This window comes from Hyaena hyaena, unplaced genomic scaffold (genome assembly GCF_003009895.1).
Source record: "Hyaena hyaena isolate Hyena2069 unplaced genomic scaffold, ASM300989v1 scaffold_47, whole genome shotgun sequence".
In the NCBI taxonomy this organism is placed as follows: Eukaryota; Metazoa; Chordata; class Mammalia; order Carnivora; family Hyaenidae; genus Hyaena; species Hyaena hyaena.
In genome coordinates this window covers 361,512-389,087 of record NW_024080679.1, presented here as the reverse complement: position 1 = coordinate 389,087, position 27,576 = coordinate 361,512, and the positions used below count along the sequence as shown (strand labels likewise).

The following is a 27,576-nucleotide window of genomic DNA, read 5'->3' as shown; positions in this document are numbered from 1 at the left end:
TTAAAAGATATGTGTCTTGGAATCACCAAAAATATGCTCTACAATAGAACAATTAATGCAAATTAATAAAGTTAACATAAAAAAGAAATTTCACAACAAATTTACCTTATATTCAGGGCTATTTATAAAAAGAAAAAAAAAAGCCCCTAAGAATTTTAACATGATATTTGCCCCTATAGAGTGGGATCCAGAACATTCACTTCTGTCAAAGTATTCATAATTATATGTGAATTCTGTCAAAGTTCCCTATGGGCTTTAGTGTAATGCCAGTCAGTGAACCATTTAAAATGAAATACATGTTCCAATGTCTTGACAGGACATCTGACAAAATATTTCTTCTCTTTTTACAGGTTTTCTGTTGTTCTCAAGAATAAATTAACATCTTTTAAGTGTTCTCTATTTTTATTTTAGAGTATTCTTGGCTTTCTTTTCTATCATCCTAAGCTTTGTTCTGAGGAAATTTTGTGAGAAAACTCCTGTATGTTTTCCTTTGTCAGTGCTCTGGATGTGACTTTTAATTTTTTTTTCTTTTAGTGATTAAAAAAACAAACAAGTGGTTTCCATGCTTATATATAAAACAGCTATCATTTTACAGAATATGGCATTCTATATTCTCTAATTTCCGCAACCCTACATTAGATAGTATCTCTACAGATTAAAAACAAACAGAATGAAGCTAAACAGTCTGAAAATCACACATCTAGTATACAGTATAACTAGCTGGGAATTGACTCAGTTTTGAAACATCAAGTTCAAAGTTCTTTTCACCACAGCAAAGCCAGCGATCGACTTTCTCCTGGCACATCATCTGAAGTCTTAAACGGACTATTTTTCATGCAAACATACTCAGAGGCGGCTCTCACTTCAAAGACTACCTCTTTCCTGACTCAGGTAAGAGCAACACAGAATCTCAATCCAAAGGAGGCCCTTTACAATTCAACTTTTTGGTCAGTACAAATGCCTCTGATGTCTCCTTAACCTGTGTTTTCCTGGCCTCTCTGGGCTGCCTCCTGCTGAACTTTTTGCTATTCCATACCTTTTAGAGAATGTACTTCCACATAATATCTTACATGGAAAACATTCTTCCCAACTGGCAGATACTGAGTCACGTAAACATGATGGCATCTAAAGAACAACATCATTAAATACAAGCATAAGATATATTTTGGTCTATCATGAGCATGACATGGTGTTGAAAATCTGTAACTGACCTGAAATAGATGTAACAATAGCTCTTCATTCATAAAACTGTCTTTTCTTTTTATGAGAGATGTTAAAACACACAGAGACAGCAGAAGAACCAGCAAGCCTGCAACCATTCTGTTTTAAAACACAATTCACAATTTCAAATTTTCTTGAGATGTTTACTGAACACATATCATGTAAAAACTTTTTACTCTAATGTAGGCCCTCCACATCAGTCGTTTGGTTTTATCAAGATGAAACAGATATAACAGGAATTAAAATCTGAGAGTGAAGCTACACTAGGGATGGGGTTATTTTTAACTTCTCACTATTTTTTAGGTATCTTTACCATATTCCTTGACTTTGATTTTTTAGACTTTTGTGCATTCCAGCCACCACAATTCTTAGCCTGACTTGGACCAGTTTACAGAAAACAATATAAAAAATAAACATATCAGTATTTACAATATAAACTTTCTGACTACGAGCACTTACTCATACCAAAAGGATCAACATTTCTAATCCCTAGTGGTGCTGGTAGAACGAAATGGTTCTATCATTAATCTTTAGTCAGCTGCTCCTGGGTAAAGGAAGGGTAGGACAGAGGTCACAAAGGTAGCATGCAGGTGAGGCACTTGTACAGTAAGGAAACGATAAATTATACTTTTTCAAGAACACCAGGTATGGTAGAGTTCGGTTCCTGAAGCTGAAAGAAACTGACATCAAGGAAATGGTGTACTAATGTTGAGTTCTAAATCTCCCCTCCTAAAAATCTGAGTAACATAGGACAACTGAAATTAGGTTGAGGACAGAATCTGGAGGCAGTAAGAGAAAAGGAGTTGGTTAAAGAGAAATAAGAAAGAGCAGAAAGCAGGGCTAAAAATGAATGCAAAGCAGGAATTCCTAGGAGAATGCTTGCTTGTTTTTGTTTGATTCTTTGAAAACTGTAAGGAGAAAAAGCAGTTAGCCATTCAGCATGGATTACCATTACACCTTATGAAAATAGCCATCTATGATCAAGATACTTTGTTTGCTTTTGCTTTTTCTAAAAATAATTTGGTATTTTAATTCATTGGCAAATATGGCTTTATTTTAGAGGACTTTAGAGGAATATTATAGCCATGCTATTTTTTGCTTTTAATTTTATCCTTATATGTTTCACATATCTATCCTTTCGGCTTCTAAAGAAGGGAGGTAATGTGAGAGATCAAAAGGAGAGTAGAAATTTCTTCATGAGCCAGGAGTCAAAATAAAGAAGTTGCAAATATAGCTACTAGAACAGCAACACAAACTTAAATCACTGAAGAATTTAAATTAAGATGCAGAGAGAGAGAAAACATAATTTTTAAAAATACAAATTAGATTTCTCGTGTTTTAACAAGTTTGCCTCCTGAATTCATCTTTAGTAAAATATGCAAGTGGCAACTTTCCATGGAGACCATTTATATAATCTCTTCTCTTAGCATATGAAAACTGCTCAACTGTGTCACCACTGCTTGAGCAGGACAGAAAGGCAGAGACTGACCAAAGCGGGGAAAGGGACTTTGTAAAGACAACAGGAGAGCTCATAAGAAATATGAGGCGAAAAATAAATGAAAATATTTGAACTCATCTTCTCACAGTTTATTATAGTTTATGACAGATGGAAAATATTTTCACTTAGTAACACTTATTAATAAAGTATGGCTAGGAAGGTCTTAGAATTCAATACAATTTATTTTGGGCTCTGCTAATAAATCAACTTTCTGGAATAATTCTGATTCCATGCTGGTACTTCACAGAAAAGAGATAAATATGTGTTAACTGATAAATAACACATACTCAAAAATTAACACCTACTTTAAAAATATCAATTGGTTAATATTTCTTTGGTCAAAAAAAGATATACCACATCTATTAAAGATTACAGTAAAATGCTACAAAGAATTGTTTATACAGAGTTCAAAAGAAAGTAACAGATGGGCGCCTGGGTGGCTCAGTTGAGCCTCCGACTTTGGGTCAGGTCATGATCTCACAGTTCGTGAGTTTGAGCCCCACGTCAGGCTCCGTGACTGCTTTGGATTCTGTGTCTCCGTCTCTCTCTGCCCCTCCCCTTCTTGCTCGCTCTCTCTTCTCTCTCAAAAATAAACATTTAAAAAAAAGTAACAGAGATGATTATTTTTTTTAATTTAAAAAAAAATTTTTTTTAATGTTTTATTTATTTCTAGGGGGGAGAGAGAGAGAGAGAGAGAGTGTGAGCAGGGTAGGGTCAGAGAGAGAGGGAGTCACAGACTGAAACAGGCTCCAGGCTCTGAGCTGGCAGTCAGCACAGAGCCTGACGCAGGGCTCGAACCCACAAACCGCGAGATCATGACCTAAGCGAAAGTCGGACGCTTAACCGACTAAGCCACCCAGGTGCCCCAGTAACAGAGATGATTATATGATTAGAAAATGAGAGGGACTCTTACATGAAATAAAGATCATTCAGCTTGCCGAGGACACACATGCGTACGTGTGAGCGTGCACACACACACACACACACACACACACAGTCAGTGTAAGTGATTAAACATGGTAAAGCTGTCAAAGTACAGAGCTTCCTCCCCCTAGCGATCATTAAATGCAGATTAGGAGAGAATTTCATTTTTGTAAGACATTTAAAGTTTGGACATGCTCAAAGGCAAAGACAGAGGTTATATTAGTGGCTTTTAGATGTTCTCATTTTTGGCAAGTGAATATTTTTCATATGAAACCTTTTACTGATTCCTCAATATACAAAAGTCTCTAGACACTTATTTTTTGGCATTTTAAGTTATCACTGTTTGGCCCAATTTCATTTTTTTGAAGGCCCAGAAGCATCTCCAGGGAGCTTTAATGCTTCTCAGAGCCTGGGCCAAAATTATGACTAATGGTCTCATATTAGTATTTTAACTTTTGGTTTATTCACTAGTTTATTTTGAAACTCATGACCAATATTAGGTCCATATTTCATAGTGCTTGAGAAAAACAATTATATTGAAAAGAAAAGAAAATATTGTTCATACACTAGAAGGATATCTGGCTTTCGTCCTACAACGGGCATCAGTGGGAACACTGCCAGGAGCAAAGAGAAGAAAATCCAGCTCAGTGAGATGCTCTAAAATAAATAAAAAAGTTATCTTTAGACAAATATGGTGAAGAAAACGATCTTTGGTGTTTCATAGACTGCACGGCTGTAAAGATTATATATAAAGTTCTATAGCTATTTAAAAATAATATAGTTACGGGGTGCCTGGGTGGCTCAGTCGGGTAAGCGTCCGACTTCGGCCCAGGTCATGATCTCACAGTTCGTGGATTCGAGCCCCGCGTCAGGCTCTGTGCTGACAGCTAGCTCAGAGCCTGAAGCCTGTCTTCGGATTCTGTGACTCCCTCTGTCTTTGACCCTCCCCTGCTCATGCTCTCTCTATCTCTCCATCAAAAATAAATAAAAAACATTAAAAAATTAAAAATTAAAAATTAAAAAAAAATAATATAGTTACTACTGGTGAGAGATCTGTTAATAGTAGGTACTGTATTAAATAAAGTCTCACAAAAACCTCAAGAGGTGGCTTATATTTCTCACAATATTTCAGATGAGGAAACTGAGCTCAGAGATGTGAAAGTGTTAAGTAAAGTACCAGGTCTACGACTAGTAAATGAAACAGCCAGGATTGAAATCTGGGTCATATTTCATAGCAAGTACTTCCATCAATTTACGTTATACCATACACTGATAACATCTATAAGAAAGCTGCAAGGGATGGAGTTCAGGAGGGAAAGAAGTCAAAATATGTTTGTAATTAGAGTAAGACAAAAAAAATATTAATAATGCCATTATTTGAAGAATCCTGTAAGTTCTCATAGGGTGGAAAGAAGATATTTCTATCTACCTGCTACCTCCATCAGAAATAATCAAAGTGGAAACATGAGCCTATTCTCAGGGCGAGGAGACTTGGGTTCAGAGCACTACCTCCAAAACCATTGCCTTGCTCTGGACGATATCATCATTTAGATATTTGAAGCTACCAGAATCTGGGAAGTGATTCAGAGAAGGACGTACCAGGTCTGCATCTAGAGTATTTCAATCACCACATGACCAATTCACTTTGGTGTGAAAGTCTATGTGAATCACTGAAACACTGAAGGCAACCTCAGTCCTCCTGTCAAAAGGACCAGGCTCTTTATGTAAGGACACATTCTACCCTTTCCTTTAAAAATGAACAATTCCTTGAGTTAAACACATATCAAATAAAGTAGCTACTAATCCATCTAATGTCAAAACAAGTACTTATACCTTTGCTCGGGTCCACAGCTGGGTGATAAATGGCCAACCCGCAAATGCAAGAAGTCCGGCTGTAAGCATGTAGCGGTAGAAAAAACTGAGAACCTAGTAATGCATTCCAAAGGAGAAATGAAAAATGAGGTCACTTATAAGGAGTTACATATGTATGAAAGAGATCTGAAAATGCTGTAATGTGGTAAATTACTCACTAATATTTCAATTCCCAGGGTAAAGACTAACAGGTATCCAACAAAATGACTTGGAGGAAAGGTCAATAGTAATGTGACAAAGTCTTGAATAACTTGAAACCTGTTTAACAAGATCATTTATAAAAATATTATTTATACTATATATTGAACAAAAAAAATGAGGTCCTATATGATAAAAAAAGATAAATATAAACCTAGAAATCAGGGAATTTTCAATTCATAGGTTATTCAAAAACTAATATAATCTCTAACAGATTTCTTTCAATGGCTTCACTTACCTAAATCTTTTTGAAACCTAGAAGTATTTTAGGAAAAAGTGTAATTTCTGAATTAAGTTGATAGTGATCACAAAAATCTGTTTTTAAAAAATAAATATTAATGATAAATGTTTGATTTTAGCTCAAACATGAGTACATACAAGTATAGATACATAATCAGAAATAAAATACAATGAACCCAAAGGATAAAAACTGGAAAAAATTTTAAATCCACCACGGTTAATTTGATGTTGAAATCTCAACTGCTTTAATAAAATAAACATAAGTTTTCCTAATCTAGTGAGTGAAAAATATTTTATTTTTTACTTTTTTTAATGTTTGTTTATTTTGAGAGAGACAGAGTGCAAGTTGGGGAGGGGCAGAGAGGGAGGGAAACACCGAATCTGAAGTAGGCTCCAGGCTCTGAGCTGTCATCTTAAAGCCTGATGCAGGGCTTGCCTGAACCCACGAACCATGAGATCATGACCTGAGCCAAAGTCGGACACTTAACTGACTGAGCTACTCAGGGTCCCAAGAAAAATTTTTTTTAATGTTTATTTATTTTTGAGAGAGAGAGAGAGAGAGAGAGAGAGAGAGAGACAGAGCGTGAGTGGGGAGGGGCAGAGAGAGAGACAGAAGCTGAAGCAGGCTCCAGCCTCTGAGCTGTCAGCACAACGTCCAACACAGGGCTTGAACTCACTAACCGCGAGATCATGACCTGAGCCGAAGTTGAATGCTTAAGAGACTGAGCCACCCAAGCGCCCCAGTAGAGAAAATTTTAATTGCACTTCTTACTGAGCTAAATAACCTTTTCCAACCCCAATTTAAGATGTCACTAATTATACACTTATTGTAATTAAATGTGAATCCATAACCATTAAAAATGTATCACATACTTGAGTACGTTTTGCATTTCATCACTAGAAAAAAAATTTTTAGCATTTGTAGTGATTAAGTAGGTAGTTATAAAAGGTCAGTATCATTTGGTTTATGATCTTTTTCTGATTGAAAACAATGGCCACATAATGTTATCAAAACTACTAAGGTGCCATGTAGGAAAGAAACGCTGCCACCAGTCAAGAGGAGAATGTTTCTTTTGTTCTCAACAGTTGAATAAGCACAAAAAAACAAGAGATGATTTTGTAAAATCATTTGGAAGACTTTACAAGAAGATTTTAGAAGGAAAGTGAATGTTTACGTTTTATTTTCTAATAAGGTAAAGATAGAACACAGCATACATTCAAAATCACATTTCCTCTTAAAGTTTAAACAGATAAGTCACCTTCAGAATTAGGACATTTAATAATTCAGGAGGATTCAGTAGTAGAATAGAAGTTTCTGCACAGATACAACTTTTCATTCTAAAAGTTTTTAAATCAGAGTAAATGACATTAGAAAAACTCTGACTTAAGTATGTCTATCCAGCAATCCCGTCCCTTTCAAATGGAGAAGCAACACTATATTCTTCTGATAGTGCCCTTTTGCCTTATACTTCTAAATGTTATATTTTAATTTTGGTATTTTTAATATTTTAGTGCTTTTTAATACTTAAGGATGGAAGGTGTGGTCATCTCCGGAGCTAACAAAAATTAGAATGAAAATACATATTGTGTCATGACAAACATGCTGGCCAACCCGGAAAATATCCTTAATTCCGAGCTCTCATTCCCTGGTCTGCTTTCTGGGTCTGGTTTTGCTCAGGGGATGCTTGGATGCCCAAGCCTAAGTCCAAATTCCAGATTACTGGAGCAAATGTAGAAATCAACAAGATGGGCAACGTGGCCCTCGCTGCCTATGAATGTGAACGAGCCCAATGGTTAAGTGGTTTTACATTAAACCACTTGAAACTCGCCTGGGAGCCCTGCCTCTGATGTCTTCCACAGCGGTAAGAGCCCATTTTCCTCCCAGCTTGTGAGGAGGCACTTGAAGGAGGAACCACAGCACATGTGAACAGTATCCGCCACTCTCTGTATGTTCACACTACTCGTGTGGATTTCATTACAAACTCCCATTTATCTAGGTTTACACGATAGCTGGGAAAGGAAGGGCAAAAATGTGTGGAAAGAAAACATGCAAACTTCCTTGTGAAACATGAAGATACACTGGACTCTGAGATGATGGGACAAATTCAAAAGATAAGTTCCTCCTGGCATCGGGCCATCAATATGACTCTATTTTTAGTCCAGATGTTTCTTAGGAAAGATACACAAAGGAGGGAGCGAGGTCAATACAACCTCACGGCAATGAGGATGAAGTCCAAAGGCAATGGTACAAGAAGACGTTTTCATCCCACTTTCCTTCTGCTATCAGTGAAGTGAGAGGGCTCAGAAATTGGAGGGTATTATAAATATCTCTCTGATGGTTTATGCTACAGAAATCTAATCCACTCTAAATACAGATTTCACCGTCAGTGAAGTGCAAAATAAGGCAGCATGGCATGTTACTTACTCTCTTAGAACCGCATACCATATTGGCACTGGCAACAAACAATATATGTAATAAGTCCATGGACAGTCTTGAAGCAGCAGGAAAAATGCTACAAAAACACCAATAGCTATAAAACTACATGACAGGAGGTGGCTTGGTTTCTGAAAATCAAACAGAACATTGAAACACTTCTAAATTTGTGCTAATTGACAGGTTTTTAAAAGAGATTTTATAAAGTGAAGACATATATTACACGATTAATTGAAGAACTGCATTAAAAAAAATCTGTCATTGGAGAAGCATCATTACAGGAAGAAAAAACTGGCTATTCTGGAATCGTTGCTATTACGCGACTCTCAATTTAAAAATAACCATGTTCCTTAAGTTTGTCTGCAAGTACCTTGTTTGGAACTCTGAACATTATTTCTCCTTAGTAACAATCTTATAAATGTTGATCGAGCTCCCTCACTAGCTCACAAAAGCCCATTTAATCCACAATAAACTGCGGGACTTCATCTTCACTTGGAACAATGCTTCTATCTATTCAAACTCCAACTTGACATGCTGCCCATGCTTCGCTCTCCATTGCCCAACCACAGTGTGTTCATTCAGTCATATCTTCTCTTCCCAACCACCTGCGGAACAGGAAAGGAGTTCCTCAGTGTAAGTCACGAGTTATGGTCTCCATGGGCCGTGCATGCCTGTGGGTGCTCTGGGCCAGGAGTAATGAAGGAAGGGATAGACATTCCAATGATTGGAAAAAGACATACCTATGGAAAGCTGTGATGCTAACAACAACACCAGAGGAAAAACACAGGAATGGAGGGGAATGGTGTTCTCTTTTCTCTGTCCCTTGTTTTGTCTGTTTTCCTCTTGCTTTGCTAGCCAAAGCTAAATAAGGTGAGAATTAAGAATTACTCACTGTAGTAGAAGCATTGTGGGGGAGAGAGACAAGAGGGGTTTTTTTCCTCTTTACAATTCCTCCTTACTGGCATAAAATGTCACCAGAAAGGCAGTAAAAAACAAGGATAAACTAGGACATAGTTGTAAAAAAGAAGGTAAGACACAGCAATGTGATTAAGAGTTTAGAACTACACAGATCAGAATTCAAATTCTGGTTCAGTCACTTGCTCAGTGTGCAACCATACACAACCAGGGACAAAGTACAAAACCATACTGAGGCTTAATTTCATCCCATTTATAAAATGGAAGTAATAATTATGTATCTATTTATCAAGGTTGGTAATGCTTACATGAGATTATGTAGAGCTTAAGAAAATGCCTGGAATATTATTATAGCTTCATCAATAATGGCTGCTATTATTATTACCTTCATTTTTATTCTCTCCTCCCCTACTTCTCAGCATTAGCCCCAGCAGGTGCTATAGAAACTTAAAGGTGAATAGCACTGGAGATGTGTGAGACAGCAATGGACATCCCATATCAAGGGGCAAATCTCAGACAGATGTGGAGAGATGAGGTCCCTAAAGCTTAAGGTGGCCGAGGCATGTATTCATCATTTAAGAAGTGAGACTGGGTTCACATCATATTGAGAAGAGTAAAATAATAAAGGAAGTTTGAAAGAGTACATAATGGGGCGCCTGGGTAGCTCAGCTGGTTAAGCATCCAACTCTTGTGTTCGACTCCGGTCATGATCTTACAGTTTCATGAGTTCAAGCCCTGCATCAGGCTCTGTGTTGGCAGTGCAGAGCCTGCTTGGGATTCTCTTTCTCCCTCTCTCTGCCCCTTCCCCACTTGTGCTGTCTCTGTCTCTTTCAAAATAAATAAATAAACTTAAAAAAAAAAGAGTACCTAAAAATACATTCGAGGGATTTTCCAGTCAGTATCATATGGTATAATAATCTAATCATTTGATACCTAAAATACACATTATCAATGATATCCACTCATAGGAAATGAAATCATAAGGAATTCAGCTGAAATAAGATTGAAAGGCTTTTTTTAAAAGCTTATTTACTTTGTGTGTGTGTGAGAGAGAGAGAGAGAGAGCCGCCAGTGCATAAAATGGCGGGAGCAGAAAGAGAGGGAGAGAATCCCACGCAGACTGCATGCTTTCAGCACAGAGCTCAAAGCAGGGCTTGATCCCATCAACTGTGAGATCATGACCTGAGCCAAAATCAAGAGTCGGATACTTAACCAACTGAGGCACCCAGGTGCCCCAAAAGACTTTTAAATAATAAGAGCGGGGGACACTGTCTACTTCATGAGTTGACTCCCCACCTTCCCTTAGACCCTCAAAAAACACCCAATGATAACAAACTGTGCTGGTGCGCTACGCTGACTCTTCCTTCCAACAAGCACTCACTAAACCGCACACTCTGGGTCTGCTCTGTACCAGGTGCTGGCCTCCACGGAGTTCAACCCGCACGGGCTGACATGGAATCATGAGACTGGGTTTAAGGGGTTAATATTTGGGGATTTGATTAGGTGATAAGAAAATAAAGGAAAACATGTGACAAAATAAGGGTACTTAGTTCTAAAGCAAGTAACACCTGAACTGGCCAAAGCAAAGGAGAAGAGTATGTAGACGTTACATGCAGAATACAATTAAGAGGAGCTGTAGCAAAGTATATTTAAAGAAAAGAAAATATTCACCGTCGGTAATGGTGATGAAATAGAAATGACCTGGATAATTTGAGTGACATCATCTTGAAAAAGTGACATATTTTGGAGTCAGACATAAATTTAATTCAAAGGCTTTCTTCCATTTGCTCATCAATTTGACTAACCCATTTAGCTTGTCTACAACTCTGTTTCCTCCCGTGGCAATGAGGACAGTGTATGCTGCAAGCCCCCTGCTCCCTCTGCCAGAGGCCCTCTCTATTGCAGGCATACCAGTGACCTGTGGCTCTTTCAGGCCAAGCTACCTCTCTCCTCTCCTGGCGCCTGCCGTGGTCTCTGTGCATCACCTTCCTTTCTTCTACTGAGTTTTCCTACTCACCCTTTAAGACTTCACTTTGGCAACAACCTCCCAGCAAAGTCTCCCGGTACCCCACCCACAAGCGCTGCACTCCCCACATGCATGGCTGTGGTCATCTTACCTCTGAACTGCTCTCCATGCCTCCCTTAAGACTACTGACCACTGGCATTTTAGTTTTCTTTCAGAACTGTTCAGGTTCTGAAGAAGAATCAGAATGTTTTGTAAACAGAACCAGAGGGTTCAAAAAAATTTAATAACCTCAACTGTAATGGTCAGTTTGTAATGGTCAAAACTGACACGATGGTCAGTTCTAGGCCAGGCTAGGCGATAGTGCCCAGGTCCTCAAACACAGATCTAGGTGTTGCTGTGAAAGTATCTTGGAGATGGGATCAAAGTCTACAATCAGCTGATTTTAAGTACAGTAGATTATCCAAGGTCACTGGGATGGGCCTGATTCAATCAGTTGAAAATCCTGAAGAGCGCAATGGTGGCTTCCCTATACAATGAAGCACAGCTACTGAGTGCAGCTTCAGGTCCCGCCTGCTGGCTGGCCCTCCTCACGGCCTGACCTGTGGGCGAGGACTTCCCTAACTAGCCCCCACAATCACATAAGCCATTTCCTTACACTAAATCTCCTAATACATAGATCCCACCAGTTTAACTCTGGTTTAACTCTAAGTGATATACCAATTCCTCACAAAATAAAGTTTAAAATCTGTAGTCTAGCATTTGAGGTCTTTGATTACTTCAGCCTAATCTACACTGTTGATATAGTCTCCTATTAAGTCCCTTGAACAAACCTTCCACATTCTCTCTAAATTGAACTTTTCATTTCAAAAGCAGTATGGTGTACAGAAAGAGCATGAATTTAAGTGTCGGCAAAGATTAGTTCTGTCATTTCATAACAGTGTGTCTTTGAAGAAACCATGTATCTCTCTGAGCCTAAATTCCCCTATTTATATTATGAGAATCATAACCACCAGATTTAAGGTAGTGTTAAGCTTAACTGAATAATGCATGCAAAGCACCCAACATAGTCCTGGGATAGTGGGGATCAATAAATCTTACTTATTATCCCAGCATAATAATACATTTCCCCAACTCTGCCTCTGTTTAGATCATTCAATCTGCTTCACTTCTTATCCTCTCCCAGTAGTTGTTAATTTTCTACCCAGACTTACTTTTTCCTGTTATCATCACCCTCGCTAAAGTGAGCTCTCCTTTATTAAATATATATCACAAACACAATATACATTAAAGTTGCTAAATGTTAAAGCTGTCTTTTGCAAGGTAGTGTAGCATAGCAACCTACATCTGATAAGGTGGTTATGTGTGTACCTCTCTTACCTACTTTACTTAACTCTAAGCTCCTTGAGGGCAGAATCTAGATTTTATATTTCTTTGTAAGGCTACACAGTAGTTAGCATTATACTGTACATCCAATTAAACATTCACTGCATTATTAGATTAATGAATAAAGGAGAATTGCCAGCTATGAAATTGTGTTGACTCATCAATCTAAAGACTTCATATCTTTTCTCAACAACCAAAACAGAAAGATAAACATGAAAAGACAATGTTTGTCACAAGTCTGTTCTGGATTCAAATCTCAATTCCTCCACAGCCTAGCTCAGTGGCCTTATGCAAAGTAATTAAACAGCTTTGGTTTGCTCTTTTGTAAAAAGAAATTATAATGCTTGCTTTCAGCACTGTTATGAGTTTAAAATGACAAAATAAACTCCAAGCACCTGGCAGAATGCCATTACTAAAACGTGGTTGGTTCTGTCTCTCTTTTACCATGTTAAAAATTATCCCTGTTCTAGCCAATTTTACACACATTCAAATAATGAAAATTACTTGGTGGGAATTATTTAAGATGCATTAAAGCACTATAAAAATTGAAATAAACACCACTGTTCTTCCTTTCATTACAGAAAAATAAAATATAAAATTAGAAAAAGTTACCACTGGAAATTTTTGCAAACGATTATTATCAATAAATATACCATCCTGATTATATTGCCTTTTAGAAGATTTGGACATGGTAGTAATTATTAGAGATAATGAAGTGAAGAAAATGGAAGTAGCATATTCTCCCTAATAAGTGAGAATTAGCAATATATGTTAAAAGAATAAAGTGTTTTAATGTAGTAAAACCACATATGTATGGTTATGATTTACTCAGTTATATAAGTACTATTAAAGTTTTTGAGGGTTTTTATTTTTTGCATTGAAAGTATAGTAAACTAGAGACTGATTCTTAAAATGAAGATAAATAGAAAGTTCTGAAAATTTGCATTAGAAATTCCAGAAAGTTGAAAGAAGGTAAGAATAGTTCCAGAAAAGCACATACATTATTTAAAAAGGGACATTTTGAGTAATTGATTTTATCACTTTCTAGCTACTAAACTTTTAATATCAGATAAAGTTAAATATATTGCTTTGAAGTAGTTTCCTGACCACCTATAGTAGAAAGATATGGGATGCTTATAACATGCTAAATAATTATTAAAAGGAACAGAAAATGAATAGTTAATGCCCTAGGAAAATTTAAATTATACAGCTATCTTTATAGCCCTCTTAAGTTATGGGGCCATTATTATTAATACACCCTTTCCCTAACCAGAGAAATAAAGATAACGGAGAAAAAAAGACCCAATATGACAAAAGCAAATGAAAGCTAAGAGTTGGCTTAGAACAACTTGCACACTGTATGAACTCCTTACAGTTGATGTGATTCAATTTTTCTCCAGTCCTAGTGATTTAACACCATTATCTGAACTTCCTTATATTTTCTGGACGTACCTTAACTTCTTGACTGACACCTCTAGTAAGGTTAAAATGAGACTTGATGATCAACAAAGAAGCATAAGATGTCCATCCGACAAAACCAAGAACAACATTGATGCCCAAGAAGAATCTGTCGTAAGTGTGATAATAGGACAAGCCTTTCAGTGCGAGACGAATCAGCTCCTTGCAAAGGGAGACCTACGGAGAAAGGAAGACGTAACTTGCCACATGGTAAGAATAGAAAACCTAAGTTTTAAAGGAAGGAAAATTACTAAAATTAGAGTGCATAACTGCAGATGATGGATCAAGAACAGATTTTAATTATTCGAGGATCTTCTTTCAAAATACAAGAACAATTCCTGGATAGAATGAATTTTGAATCTGCATAAAAAAGGGCGTTTAAGATGTAAACTACGATATGGGCAGTGATTTAAAATGATTTGTGGAAATACCTACAGATGACACTGAAGGAAAGAAACGAAGGCTCTAGAATATTATTGGTCCCATATAGCCAAGATACTTAGTTTCTATCATTTTTCATTTTCTCATGTCAGATTACCCAAGTCAGTTATAAAGCATCATTAAAATAGGAAAACAATAGTTCGCTGTTTTTAAAACTATAAATAAACAGTAGAAATGCATGGTATCACTTAGACAATTTGAGAAACTAAAAGAAAGAATTCTTTCCTTCTTTGAACTTATGACCATTTAACAAAAAGAAAATCAGTGAAAAACACTGTAAGGTACTTCCTGAGAAAATTCAAAGCTTCAATATAAATCATTAGGCTTCTGATAGTATGTAGATAATTCCAAATGTACAAATATGCCATGTTCTAAAATGTTCTGCATTTAAGTAGGGTTACAGACATCTGGAATATACTTTCTCATTATACAACATGGCAACTGTTCATTTCCAATGCTAACCTTAAAAAGCTTACCCATAAAAATATCTGAAATAACAGAAGTATGTCCATGGCTAAAGTAGCTACTGAGAAAATTCAATCCTTACTTAAGTGTTCAGGAAATCTCCTTGGTCCCCCCACTTTGCTCTCCATTGCATATCTCACCCTTCCCCACACTCCAAATGATGATGAACTATTTCTATAGCCCACATACTTACTGCTTCATCATACTTTCTCTGTTTTATATAAGATCTTGCTTTTCTTAAAATGTTTAGCTGTTTAGATTCAGGAAGCAACCTACAAAAGGAAAGGTTAGGTTTAAAATGTTTCCTCATTTCAGTGACATTTTTTCATTCTTTATTTTCTTTCTTAATTGAAAATAAAAGGATGGTAAAAGTGGAGAAAATAAAAACTGAAACAAAACAACAACAAAAAGGAAGAAAACTAAAGCTAAGTTGTATTATTGCTAGTTATCTGAACCCTGCCAAGAAATAGCTTATAGTTAAATTTGGTTTTCTTGACTCAAAGTTTCAACTCCAAACTATACTTAGAAAGTCATATGATCCATCACTTTGAAGAAATGAAGTACTCTGGTTTGAGCTTCAGTGCTCAGCCTTTGTGTGCTCATCCGTATGCAGACAGAACAGACAAGGCAGAATCAGTATGGATGGCTCTTCGTACCCCTGAGCTAGACGGGCCTCAGAATTGTCATGATCAAAAAACTCCAGGCAACCAAAACCAACAAAGTCAATGAATAATTTGAACCTCTTTGCCATTCTTCTACTACACAATATACTTTTGGTTCCCTTATCTTTTATTTCTCTTTCTGTCATTTTCCACAATAGAAGGCTTACACATACAAGAGAAATACTCTTAATATTAAATAAACCGGAAATATATCTAAAGACATTAAGTTTATGGAATGTAAAAACTGAAGAAATATAACCAGAACTCAATTACCTGATGGAAATAAATATATACAAACACAAAGTTGAATGTATACTGCCTAATTAAAACTTATAAGTGAATACCTTCAAACTTAAAAAGTATTAAAAAAGTTATTTAAGGCTCTATTGGGGTTAGATCATATGAAATTGACATTTTTGAATGTAAAAAAACTACTACATTTTAAATATTGACAATTTCACATGATTCAACATAATATAATCACTTATCTTCCTTCCACTTGGTTCCAGCAATCTCTAAAGATATAAGATAGAGATCTATATGAAGTAAATCTTTTATGAAATGATATTAATTGGGTGGAGTCATAAACTTCTTTCTGAATCTGATACTCTCTAGAAAACATATATAATATTACATAATTTTCATAAAATTCATGAAACCCAGAGACGTCTGGACGTCTCTAAGCACCCCTGATTGGGAACTGCGCTACTCCAAGGATCCCCAGATCTTTCAACTCAAAGAAACCCAATCACTGTTTCAGACTGCAAGAAAAGTCTCTACCTCTGGACTCAACTGGGATTTGGATGAAAAAATACCAGCAAGTGGGAACACATAAAAGAAACACAAGTTACTTCAAAATGTAGCCATGGTCCAATTTTTTGTCCTTCAGATACCACACATTTTGAAAGATTTTCCTAGAGGTCTTAGGATTGGAATCACTGGGCCAAAGGGCACCAGAATTCTTTGAAGGTTATATTCAAATAGAATTTTCCAAATTTCTATAAAACTCTTCTAATTGGTCTCCCTCCCTTGCTTTGATCTGCTTGGCTTCCTAAAATATGAATTCCAGCTTCTAACTTAACTTGAAGTTGATATGGGCATCTTATCATCTACTTTGTCAACTCTAAACTTCCTGGACTATTGATGACCATCTCTTTCTATTCTACTTAATTTCCCATTATCCCAAATGTACGCCCTCAGCTATAAGATGGTTACACACTTCGTTCTTCACCTATCTTGTATTCATATCTGAGTTCTTGTCCATAAAGATCCTTCCCTCCTGCTTTCCAAAATCAAATCTTCATCACCCTTTGCATCCTCTCCAAATCCCGCCTCACACCACTGGCATTTTAGTGTGGTCTACTATCAATTTATTCTCTTCAATTAAATTTTAATCTCCATGGAGGACATTACTTATTTCTATTAAAAACCAGAATAATACTTAGAAAAATACTAAGCACGTAAAATGAATCAATAAATCTTAATTGATTAAAATGGTATCAAAATATTGCAGATCTAAAAACAGGCGAAAGAGGCATCTGGGTGGCTCAGTCGGTGGAGTGTCAGGTCATGATCTCACTGGTCATGAGTTCCCACATCAGGCTTTGCACTGATAGTGCAGAGCCTGATTCAGATTCTCTCTCTCTCTTCTGTGCCCCTCCCCTGCTAGTGTTCCCTTTCTCTCTCTCAAAAATAAACATTAAAAAAAATTTAAGGGGAAAAAATAAGAGAATAATATACACTGCCATTTTTAAAGTACCCAATTACTTGCTAATTAAATTAAAAGATGAAAGAAGGCTTGTCTGGAGCTAAATTACTTAGGCTAATTTATATATGTTCTCAAGCAAACTTCTAAGAATGAAAGAAGAAATAGTTTTAAAGAAAGTGTTTATATTCTACTATGTTGACTATATCTCATTATATTACATATGAAATGTTATGTTATATATGGAGTACTTCTTTACCTAAGAACTCCATATATAACATATATAGTATCAGACTAGTTTATATTTTTCCTAAAAGTACTATTTGTAAATCTTGGGACATACCAAAGATTTTTCTTTTTTTAGTATTTGTTTATTTTGGGGGAGAGCACAAGTAGGGGAGGGGCAAGAGACGGGGACAGAGGATCAGAAGCAGGCTCCGTGCTGACAGGCTGACAGCAGTGAGCCCGATATGAGGCTGGAAACCATGAACTATGAGATCATGACCTAAGCTGAAGTTGGATGCTTAACCAACTGGGCTACCCAGGCACGCGTACACCATTTTATTTCTTAAGAAAAAGAGAAGATCTAAAAAAATACAGTTAAGATGTTAACGTTTCTTAAGTCTGGTTGTGGGTACAAGGATTTTTGTTATATTCTCCATTCTTTTTGGCATGTTTGAAGAGGGATACATATGTACATATGACACATATAGAAAGCTGCATAAGAAACTGCTACTTTGCCTCCAGGGAAAAAGACTATAAAACTAGAACTCAGCAGAGGTAACATTTTATTATTGCTTGTATAACTTTTATTGTGTATATGCATTCCCTTTTCATTCACTTTTTATTGACCCGGTTTTTAAAAAAATAATTAAAACATTAAAATTTAACCAGTTTCTGGCTCTGATGGAGAAGTAAGTGTGGACATACCAATGCTCCCACCAGGAACAACTAAAGAGTCTAATAAAAATAAAATTAAAAAATCACTTTGAAGGTGCTGGAAAGCCACTGAGACTATCAAGAGTTAAGAGTTAAGATCCTAGAGAGAAGCAAACCAGAGAAGTACTCCAGCATTCTACAAACAGTAACTCTTAGGGCATCTGCCATTTTTATTTTTGGCAAAAGGCTGAGAAGTTGGGCATACAGCTGTTGCCAGGAGGCAGAGAATCCAACATAGCCTTTGGCCATCCCATAAGGCTGTAGAGATAAATATAATTTGTGGCTGCCAATGCAGCCAGGACTTCAGGATCCAAAAGAGAAGAAAAATAAGAGAATAAGATATAATTTTCATCCTGAACTGTTCTTTTTTTTAGGTTTATTTATTTTTTGAGAGAGAGAGAGCAAGCATGTGCACACTCAAGCTGGGGAGGGGCAGAGAGAAGGGGAGAGAGAATCCCAAGCAGGCTCTGCACTGTCAGCACAGAGCCTGATGCGGGGCTCAAACCCACGAACTGAACCATGAGATCATGACCTGAGCCAAAACCAAGAGTCGGAGGCTTAACTGAGCCACCCAGGTACCCCTCATTCTGGTTTAAAAAAAAAAAAGACATGAATGAAAAGCTATCTAAATGACTTAAGCTAACTTAATAGTTTCTGAGGCGAGGAAGAATGGGAGAAGGCACTTTTATACACAATAACTTCTATGTGGAGAATTCAGGTAAAGAAACAGAGGCCACATGCTAGTCGGAAGGGAAGTGAGCTGGACACCCAGCAAACTCTTCAGCTGTGAACAGGATAAAGTGGACAAGCAGCTGTGAAAAAAGCGCCTGAACAGGAAGGCAGAAGATTTGCCAGCCTCAAGAGACAGAAGAGACAAAACCTGGTGTTCAGGAGTCATGGAGGAATGGCTCTGGATAACACTTGCTCCCCACTGAGATTCCCTGGAGGCTACACTCCCAAGAGCAGACACAACCAGAGGGAAGAGGAGACAACAGACGCAACACGGCCCTGAGTCAGCTGTCCTTCTGTTAGAGGATAAGGTAAAACCTCACTGGAGAATGAGATAATCCAGAGCTTCCAGAACTTTTAATTCACAATGATAAGCATTCATCTAAAAACCACCAGACTCAATAACAGGACCAAATGAAAAGACAGTGGAAGCACACTCATAAATGATCTGGTTATTGGTGGTGTTATCAGCTACACTTTAACTGTGGCTACTATATTCAATAATAAAGAGCAAGATAGAAAACTGCACCAAAGAACTGGCATCTGTTTTTTAAATGAATTGAAATGGAAATTCTACAACTGAAAAAAAAAATGTAACAACTGAGACTAGGAACTCAAAAGCAGCCAACAGGACAGAGCAGAAGAGAGATCTGGCATCTTAGAAGACAGGTGGGTAGAAAATATCCTGCCTGAACTCTGAAGAGCAGAAAGAATGAAAAATACAGAAGACTATTAAAAAAACTCCCAAACAACATACAGCCCCTATGAACGGCCCTAATAATGTAATTAGAATCGCACAGAGGGAGGGAGAACTTGGTAGACATAGTATTTGATGATCATGGCAGCAGAATGTTTCTAACAGTAATTTGTATGAAAACAAATGTCTTTACTGACTAAATCTTTTATATTCAAAACATCAAGTTTTAGAAGAATCTACTACCAGGAGATCATGCTTAAGTAAAAAGAAAAAGAAAAATGAGTATTAACTGTGCACATTTCTTGGTTATGACTCCTACTATTCCCTCCGTGTTTTTAGTTATTAGAACATTCTAGAAGCAAGTAAACCATGTTTTAGGATTGTCAAGAATTTTATCATTAACTATTCAGGTCTCTAGTGTTTGAAGGAGAAAATCTCCTTAAAATGCCGCCCTTTGAAGTGTTTTATCTTTTATATCCTCTCAGATTTTTATTACAAAAATATTTCACTGGTACTTACACATAATATTTTAGGGATACCTAGTGATTACCTAGTCCATTCCTTTTTAGAATGTCTATTTAGATTAAAGGAGAGGTATTTCAAGAAGGTAAAGACAGAGAAAGGGCAAGTTATTTCTAGAATAATCTGCATTCTATTATACAATCTTATTTTCATCTTTGAAGTCATAACTGAGTAAATAAAAAATTTCTATGTATGTGTGTGGTATATAAAAGTTACTTTTTTAAAAGGAGGAATTTCAGTCTTGAAGGGAGAAATTGCATTTATAGTATATCAGATGGGTGACATGGTAGAAAGAGTCACATGAAAATCAGTATTTAAATTTGATCTAAGGGAGGAACTTTAAACCATACCAGCCTAACAGAAACAAATATATTAAAAAGAAGCAAAGTAGTTTTTGCCATTTTGGCAGAAAATATATTAAAATGTTTTGTTAAAGTTTAACTGACCTGAGTTTAATAGTGATTTTTACATAAAAGAGAATAGCTATTTTTGTTTCTATTGGCAAGGTACATTATCCCCTTTCCATTCTCATTTTCTTCTAAAATATCCCTTAAGAGACCTTTCTTGTTCTTTTCCCATTTCATGTAATTTTTTTCCTTTAAAGTTTTTCTGGGCCTTCCTTTGGCCTCTATTGTACAGTTTTCATACACAAAGAGTATTTCCTCCCCAAGGTACCCTCACATAGTCAAACTTTCATGCTTCCCCTAGTCATGGGGCTCCACCTGCTGTCCGTCCCTTGACATAGAATTAGGTACAAAGGACTTAACCTTAGGTTTGAGTTTCTTTGTTGAGTTTTACTTGTCAGAATAGATATTACAGGACTTATTCCTTTTTAGAAAGTCTTTAAGATATAAAAGATAAAACCTACTTATTTTTTAAAGAATAGGATAAAATAGGATATGCAATTACCATATGGATCCATCGGATTCTTTTACAAGATATGTTAAAGGACCTTAGCAATTATACTTTTCTCACATCTTCAAACTCTTGCTACTTCATCCCCCTAGGAATTAATACATTATTCATGCTAGACAAGACTAAATAAGAGAATGGAAGAATAGTGGAAAGATATCATTAATCTAAAATCTAGTGATGCTGGTGAAGTTGATCATGCAAGTAAAATCTCAAGACCATGAACCTTCAGATGTCAATATCCTAAATAAATCTTCTCAAACTTAAGAACTGATGAGTGAATAATATATTTCTAAGAAGAAAAAGGAAATATGGTCTTATTCAAGAAAGAAGGTCTTTATTGAACAATTGTTTGTAACAAGAACTTGAGCTGTCTTACATAAAGGATCTGTAACAACTATATTCTTTCATCTATTATGATGTTTACGTGCCAACAATCACTTGATATAGCTTTTAAGTGGATAATGTTGACATTATATATAAAGGTGGTTGGAAGAAAACAATGGTATAAAAATGAATAAATTCACTGGACTAGAGAAACATAGAGGGTCCATGGTACTCAGATGATAAATAGCAACAACTGTTTTTCCCAGTATACTGAACATATGTAATAAAAAAAAGATACTACTCATAATAGAAATAAAATGTCCAGGAATAAAGTAATGGAAAATGTATATTGTGGGAAAAACTATAAAATTTTACTTAAGAACATAACGGGGGATATATATATATATAAGTAAATGTTGGATAGTAATACCCTCTATTATAAAAATGTCAATCCTCACCAAATTACTTCCTAAATATAGTATAATAAACAAGGAATTTTTCATTTTCATATAACTCAAGGTAATGATTCTAACATTTATTTGGAAAAATACATTTCTTCATTTATGCCCATTATTTTTATGATTTCATGATTTGTGCCAAGGATTAAACTACCTATTTATTTTTTGTTTCTTTTTTAAGTATATGCTTTAGCAAAGTAATATATGCACATAATTTTAAAAAATAAAAAGCAGTGCAGAGGGCACAATCACAACCAATAAGAGCCTGTCTCACCCTTCTCTTCTCTCAGCTCCTCAGCCCAGAGACAAAAACTTTTACAAGCGTCTGTTTTTAGCTATACTTGTAGTTATCTCCATTTTTCTTAATAATATGCTTTTATTACTATTTCTTGACTAGATGACCGGAGGCATTTTCTGTTGACTCTTCACTGACTCTGCCTGTTCCTGCTGTCTCCTCCCTCCCTTAATATGGTTATATTATTATTTTTACCTCTTCTGTTATCTTCGTTGGTCACTTTATTTTTTTTAAGTAATCTCTACCCTCACCACGGGGCTCAAACTCATGACCCCAAGATTAAGAGTTGCGTGCTCTACCCACTGAGCCAGGCAGGTGCCCCTACATCAGTTACTTTAATAACATAATACCAAGGGGCACCTGGGTGGCTTAGTAGGTTGAGTGTCCGACTTTGGCTTAGGTCACGATCTTGCGGTTTGTGGTTCGAACCCTGTGTCAGGCTCTGTGCTGATAGGTCAGAACCTGGTCCTGCCTTGGATTCTGTGTCTCCCTCTCTCTCTGCCTCTCCTCTGCTCACAGTCTGTCTCTCTCTCCTTCCAAAATAAATAAGCAGTAAAAAAAAATTTAATAATGTAATACCTAAACCTCTGTCTTATTTTCTTGACTATGTCTAGAATCTCCACATTCTATTTTACGAAGACAATAGCACCACTACTATTCCATTTATATTTCTCTTCTCCTCTGACTTGCAGCATGTAACCCTGTACGCTTGTCAGGGTTGGGAACATTTACATTCTATTCTGCAATCATAATTAAGTCTTTGCTTTGCCTAAGGTTTGACTCTAAAAGCTGAAAACCAGTATTTGCTTTATTATGATTATTGAAACACTGTTCACTGAGTAGCTAAGTTTTATGCTAGGATTAGATTTTCTCACCTATTTCATTGAAGCTTTGATCTATGTGCCAGTGTTCAAATGAATTCTCTTTCTCATACTCCCAGCAACTGTTCAGAATCAACTTACATATTAGGGTGCTTCATATCTGAAGCATGCTTTCTTGTACAGTTCGAAATGTTTCCTTTTCCCTGAAGTGTCCACTTGTCATTATTTCAGGGGATGAAGAAACGTATGCCTTCCTGTTTCCTCCAGCTTCTTACTCTATCCATATATTAAAATTCTCACTCAATCCATATATGAAAATTCATTTCCTTTCACTATTCTAATTTGGAGGGTTTGCCTCCCATTTGGACTATTCTTGTATAATTTATCATACTGCAAAGTTTTAGTTGCATTTCTGTTTTTTCAAATATGCATCTTGTAACCTTTCTCATTTTGTGTGTGCTTTTTTTTTAATGGATACAATAATTCCTCAGATATTTCTGAGAACTTTAACATTTTTAAGTTCTTTAACGTTCCTTAAATTACTTCCTCAGGAGTCAATTCTTGATTTTACCTTAGACACGTTTTGGTCATATTGGAGGCTTTTGAGAAATGGTGATTTTTAGCCAGACAAGTCTGCAGACAGGGCTAAAGCTTCGTTCTGGGGTTGAGGAATCACCCATGCTGGAGGGCCCCCAGATGACAAAAGGCTAGCAGTGGCTCTGCAGGCAGATGTTGAGCATCAAAGCAGGGCAAGTTCCAGGTCAGCCAGCAGGCCTAAGTGGAAGAAGGCAGGCAGCGTGCACCTGAACTCTTTGCAGAAGAATACCTCTTCCTTGACCAGTTTTTCTAAAGTGGCTGGTCTAAGCTAATCCACAGTCCCACTTTCAATGTCCCAAGTACTTTCTTCATCCCAGGAATTGATAATATAGTTCTTGTTATTTGTTTACTTTATTATGCTCTGACTGCACCACTACACTGTAAATAAACAGATGTATATGATATGTATATGACATAATATGGGGCAAATAGTGAAAACTTGCCATATAATCTCTATACACATATATGATATCTTACAATTAGAGACAGTCTTCAAAAATAATTCCACCTTTGATGTATATTACCTAATATTTAGGGTAATTTCATGCGATCATAAGTTGCAAAATACTAATTTTGCTTGGGTTTTGCTCTCCTATTCACACAAATATACATACCCAAAGTCAGGCACGCAATCACCTTACTCAGAGGGTAGGGCAGTATTTAAGCCTTTCTAGTTTATGAATACCACACTAGTGCCACAGATTTGTCAAAAATAATTCCAGTGAAGTCATTCAAACACATTGCTAACACCCATATTTTAATGACCAAAAGACTTCAATCAAAGGTCAAGAGCAAAATCCTTCCTGATTAAATGTGAACTCTTACAAACTAAAAACCAACCTTTAGGAGAAGTAAAGGAGGCTGGATATACCTGCCCAAGTTTGGTAGTGCCAGGTTTGTGACTGAAATTTCCCCACTCCTGATTCAAGGAAAACAGACCTGGGATAGCAAAATCCTGCTGCCCGCCTTCGTCTGTTCTCCTCCTTACCCACCCAGTAGCTGTCAGTATCTCCCAGAAAATATCATTGGCCTTTTCTTGTCACTTCCTACATTCTAGAGCCTCCTACGTGTGTAACAGTTAACACACCATCTTATCTTATGCTGATGCCTTCAAGTCTTCATAACCAACTTTCATCTCTACATCGCGATCCAAGTCACTGATGTGCTACCCTAAGTTTACGTCTAACTAATTCTAACTAATTAATTGGTTTCTTCAAATATAAGCTGAACTCAGAAACATTCATCCTTGCCCCTTGCACCATCTCCTCTTTATTTTTACAAGTCACAATGGTACCAACATGTCCCAGTCAGCCAAGCAAAGAGCCCCCACACCTTCAATCAAGCCCTGCTGAATTTATCTCTTTAACATCTCCCACAGCTCTCTGTGCCCCTTTATCTCCTTCACTAGCCACTCAAAGGTATCTGGTATCTGGCCCATTATTTATAAAAGCAAGAGAAGAGGCTTTTGTTTTGGAGTTTGTACTAATATGAATAAAAAAGAAAAAGTTTCTAAGTAACTAATCTATTCTGTCAGCACTCATGCTCATCAAAATATTCCTTCCTATAAGTTAATAAAAAATATGAGACTTACTTAAATGGTATAAACAAAAACGGTAAAGTAACTTCTTTTTTCTGAGTCATTTTCACCTGGGAACCAAGTATGAAAATATTTTATTATATTGTAAATGAGACAAAAATTAATTTCATTTTGAAATACAAACATCCATTAAAATGGCTCTTTGGGGATGGTTCACTACTTTGAAACTAAATGGAATTTTATGTTACTATATTATTTCATAAGTATTTAAACGAAAATTTCAGATTAGCATACTGCCACAATGAGCTGAGAATTAATCCTATCAAGCTTGCAAAAGAACATATTGTTCTTTTAAACTAATTCAAGAATTAATCTAATTAAACTGTATTTCTTTTATTCTTAGAAAACGAAACAAGCCAAGCTGCCTTAACAGTATTAAGAATAGCAGAAAGTTTCAGTGAAATGGTCACCTCTCTAATTTGTCTTAATGCATGTGACAGTTATACATGAAGTGACGAGAAATGCTGCAATCTCTACTACTACTTCTATGGGGCAAATTCCAATCAGTAAAGAGGTGTTATGTAGTCTTTATAAGCATAGTGGTGGTCTTCAAAGGTAATTCTACACACTCAAACTGATTCCTGGGATCGGCACCTCACAAATGTTAAACGTTATGACACTAGTCAAAGACACAAAATTTAAAGATCATAAACTATCGAAACTAATCTCTTTATATTTTCACCTAATATATTTGATGTTAAAATTGTCATCATTATCTATTTGTGTGTGTGTTGTTTTACCTTGAATTGTTCAAGAATCTGTATTGCATTTGTAAACATGCTCTCTGCTTTGAAGAGATCGGTGTTGTTAAGATAATCTATAGGAAGGATGCCCTGTAAATAAAAAACACTGGTTTAATATTAGTATTAATGTTATTAGTATACTATTATTAGTATTAACAACTCAGTCTGTTCTTATAAAACAAAACAGAGTTACAAAGGAAACAATAAAGACAAGACACATCTTTAAAACCATAACTGAAATATGTTCTATTTTTTTTCCTCACAAAGTGGATATAATACAGTAAGCAAAACCATAGAGATGAAGTAAATTCAATAAAATCTAGTATCTACTGAAAGACTACTGTGTGCTAAGCACTGAACTAAATGCTTTGCACACACAAAATATCCCTATGGTGGGGCAACAGCCACTATCCTTAAAAAAGAAAAAATGATATAATAAGAAAATTGAGGGTATACCATGCGTAGTAAGAGTAAAGGCTGTTTTGTTAAACTTTTGTTTCAGTTCTACACATACACATATACTTATGACTAGAAGGGTCATTAACTCAGAGTTCTGAGTTAGAGGACGTTATTTAAAAAAAAAAAAGTTAATGTTTATTCATGTTTGACAGAGATAGAGACAGTGTGAGTGGGGGAGGGACAGAGAGAGAGGGAGACACAGAATCTAAAGCAGGCTCTAGGCTCCGAGCTGTCAGCACAGAGCCCGACGCGGGGCTCAATCCCACAAACTGCGCAATCATGACCTGAGCCAAAGTTGGATGCTTAACCGACTGAGCCACCCAGGAGCCCCCGCAGTGGGTTTCTAATGGAGCCCTACCTTCCTTTACTCAAGGATAAACAAATAACCCAAGCTAGCCCACTCACAAGGTAAGCAGTGGAATTTGACTCTTGAGAGTCAAGGAACAAAAAGTACAACAGGTATAATACTATTCTCCCCTAGTGCTGGTGCACTGAGCACAACAGTTTGGATCTTTCTTCCTTCCAAGCCTCCGGTGCTCCCTTGGCTCCTGTTCATTTCCAAGCCTGGATTATGAGCACGCCTTCAAGTCAACAACCCAGTAATAGCTTTTTAATAAATTCCCTTTGAATGGATTCAGTTTCTGCTGTGAAATATATGTGTATATATATACCCATATATATTTTATATACATATAAAGCCATTTATAACAAATACAAAGATAAATCTATATACATTTTAGAAAAAAAAATTTTAAAGAAAAGCTATTAGGCTTCTGCTCCATGTTGTAGATTATAATACATATGCAGTTACTTACATAGATACTTAGAAAAAAAAACAGAAGAAAATAAGTTTTAAATGTAACCAAAGATTATTCAGAAAAACATAAAAAGTAAATTTTACTGTACAGTAACTTTTTTATTCTGAGAGCTGATAAGAAATTTTATTCCTTACCACTGAATTAAGGGGAAAGGGAACTCCGATAAGAGAAGCCATCAATGGTGCAATATCAGCCTACAAACAGAAAATGTTCAATTCTAGTAAGTTTACAGACATCAATAAGTAAATTATATAATTTAACGCAACTATATTTTGGACTA

The 27,576-nt window shown here is 36.3% G+C and overlaps 1 protein-coding gene across 4 annotated transcripts in view; it reads right to left on the bottom strand.

The window, feature by feature from the left end:
• PIGN (phosphatidylinositol glycan anchor biosynthesis class N) overlaps positions 1-27,576 on the bottom strand; it is a 102,529-nt gene that overhangs the window by 38,508 nt on the left and 36,445 nt on the right. For all 4 annotated transcript variants that reach the window (XR_005528166.1, XM_039230526.1, XM_039230525.1 and 1 more), the window contains 10 exons: positions 27,431-27,490; positions 26,017-26,109; positions 25,271-25,326; positions 15,209-15,287; positions 14,104-14,286; positions 8,379-8,518; positions 5,674-5,773; positions 5,477-5,569; positions 4,209-4,300; positions 1,212-1,320 (listed from right to left, as the gene is read on the bottom strand). Coding sequence is in view for 3 of the 4 variants with exons in the window: in XM_039230526.1 (XP_039086457.1) it covers positions 1,212-1,320; positions 4,209-4,300; positions 5,477-5,569; positions 5,674-5,773; positions 8,379-8,518; positions 14,104-14,286; positions 15,209-15,287; positions 25,271-25,326; positions 26,017-26,109; positions 27,431-27,490 (1,005 nt within the window). In the remaining variant the exon portion in view is untranslated. The remainder of the gene's footprint in view (positions 1-1,211; positions 1,321-4,208; positions 4,301-5,476; positions 5,570-5,673; positions 5,774-8,378; positions 8,519-14,103; positions 14,287-15,208; positions 15,288-25,270; positions 25,327-26,016; positions 26,110-27,430; positions 27,491-27,576) is intronic.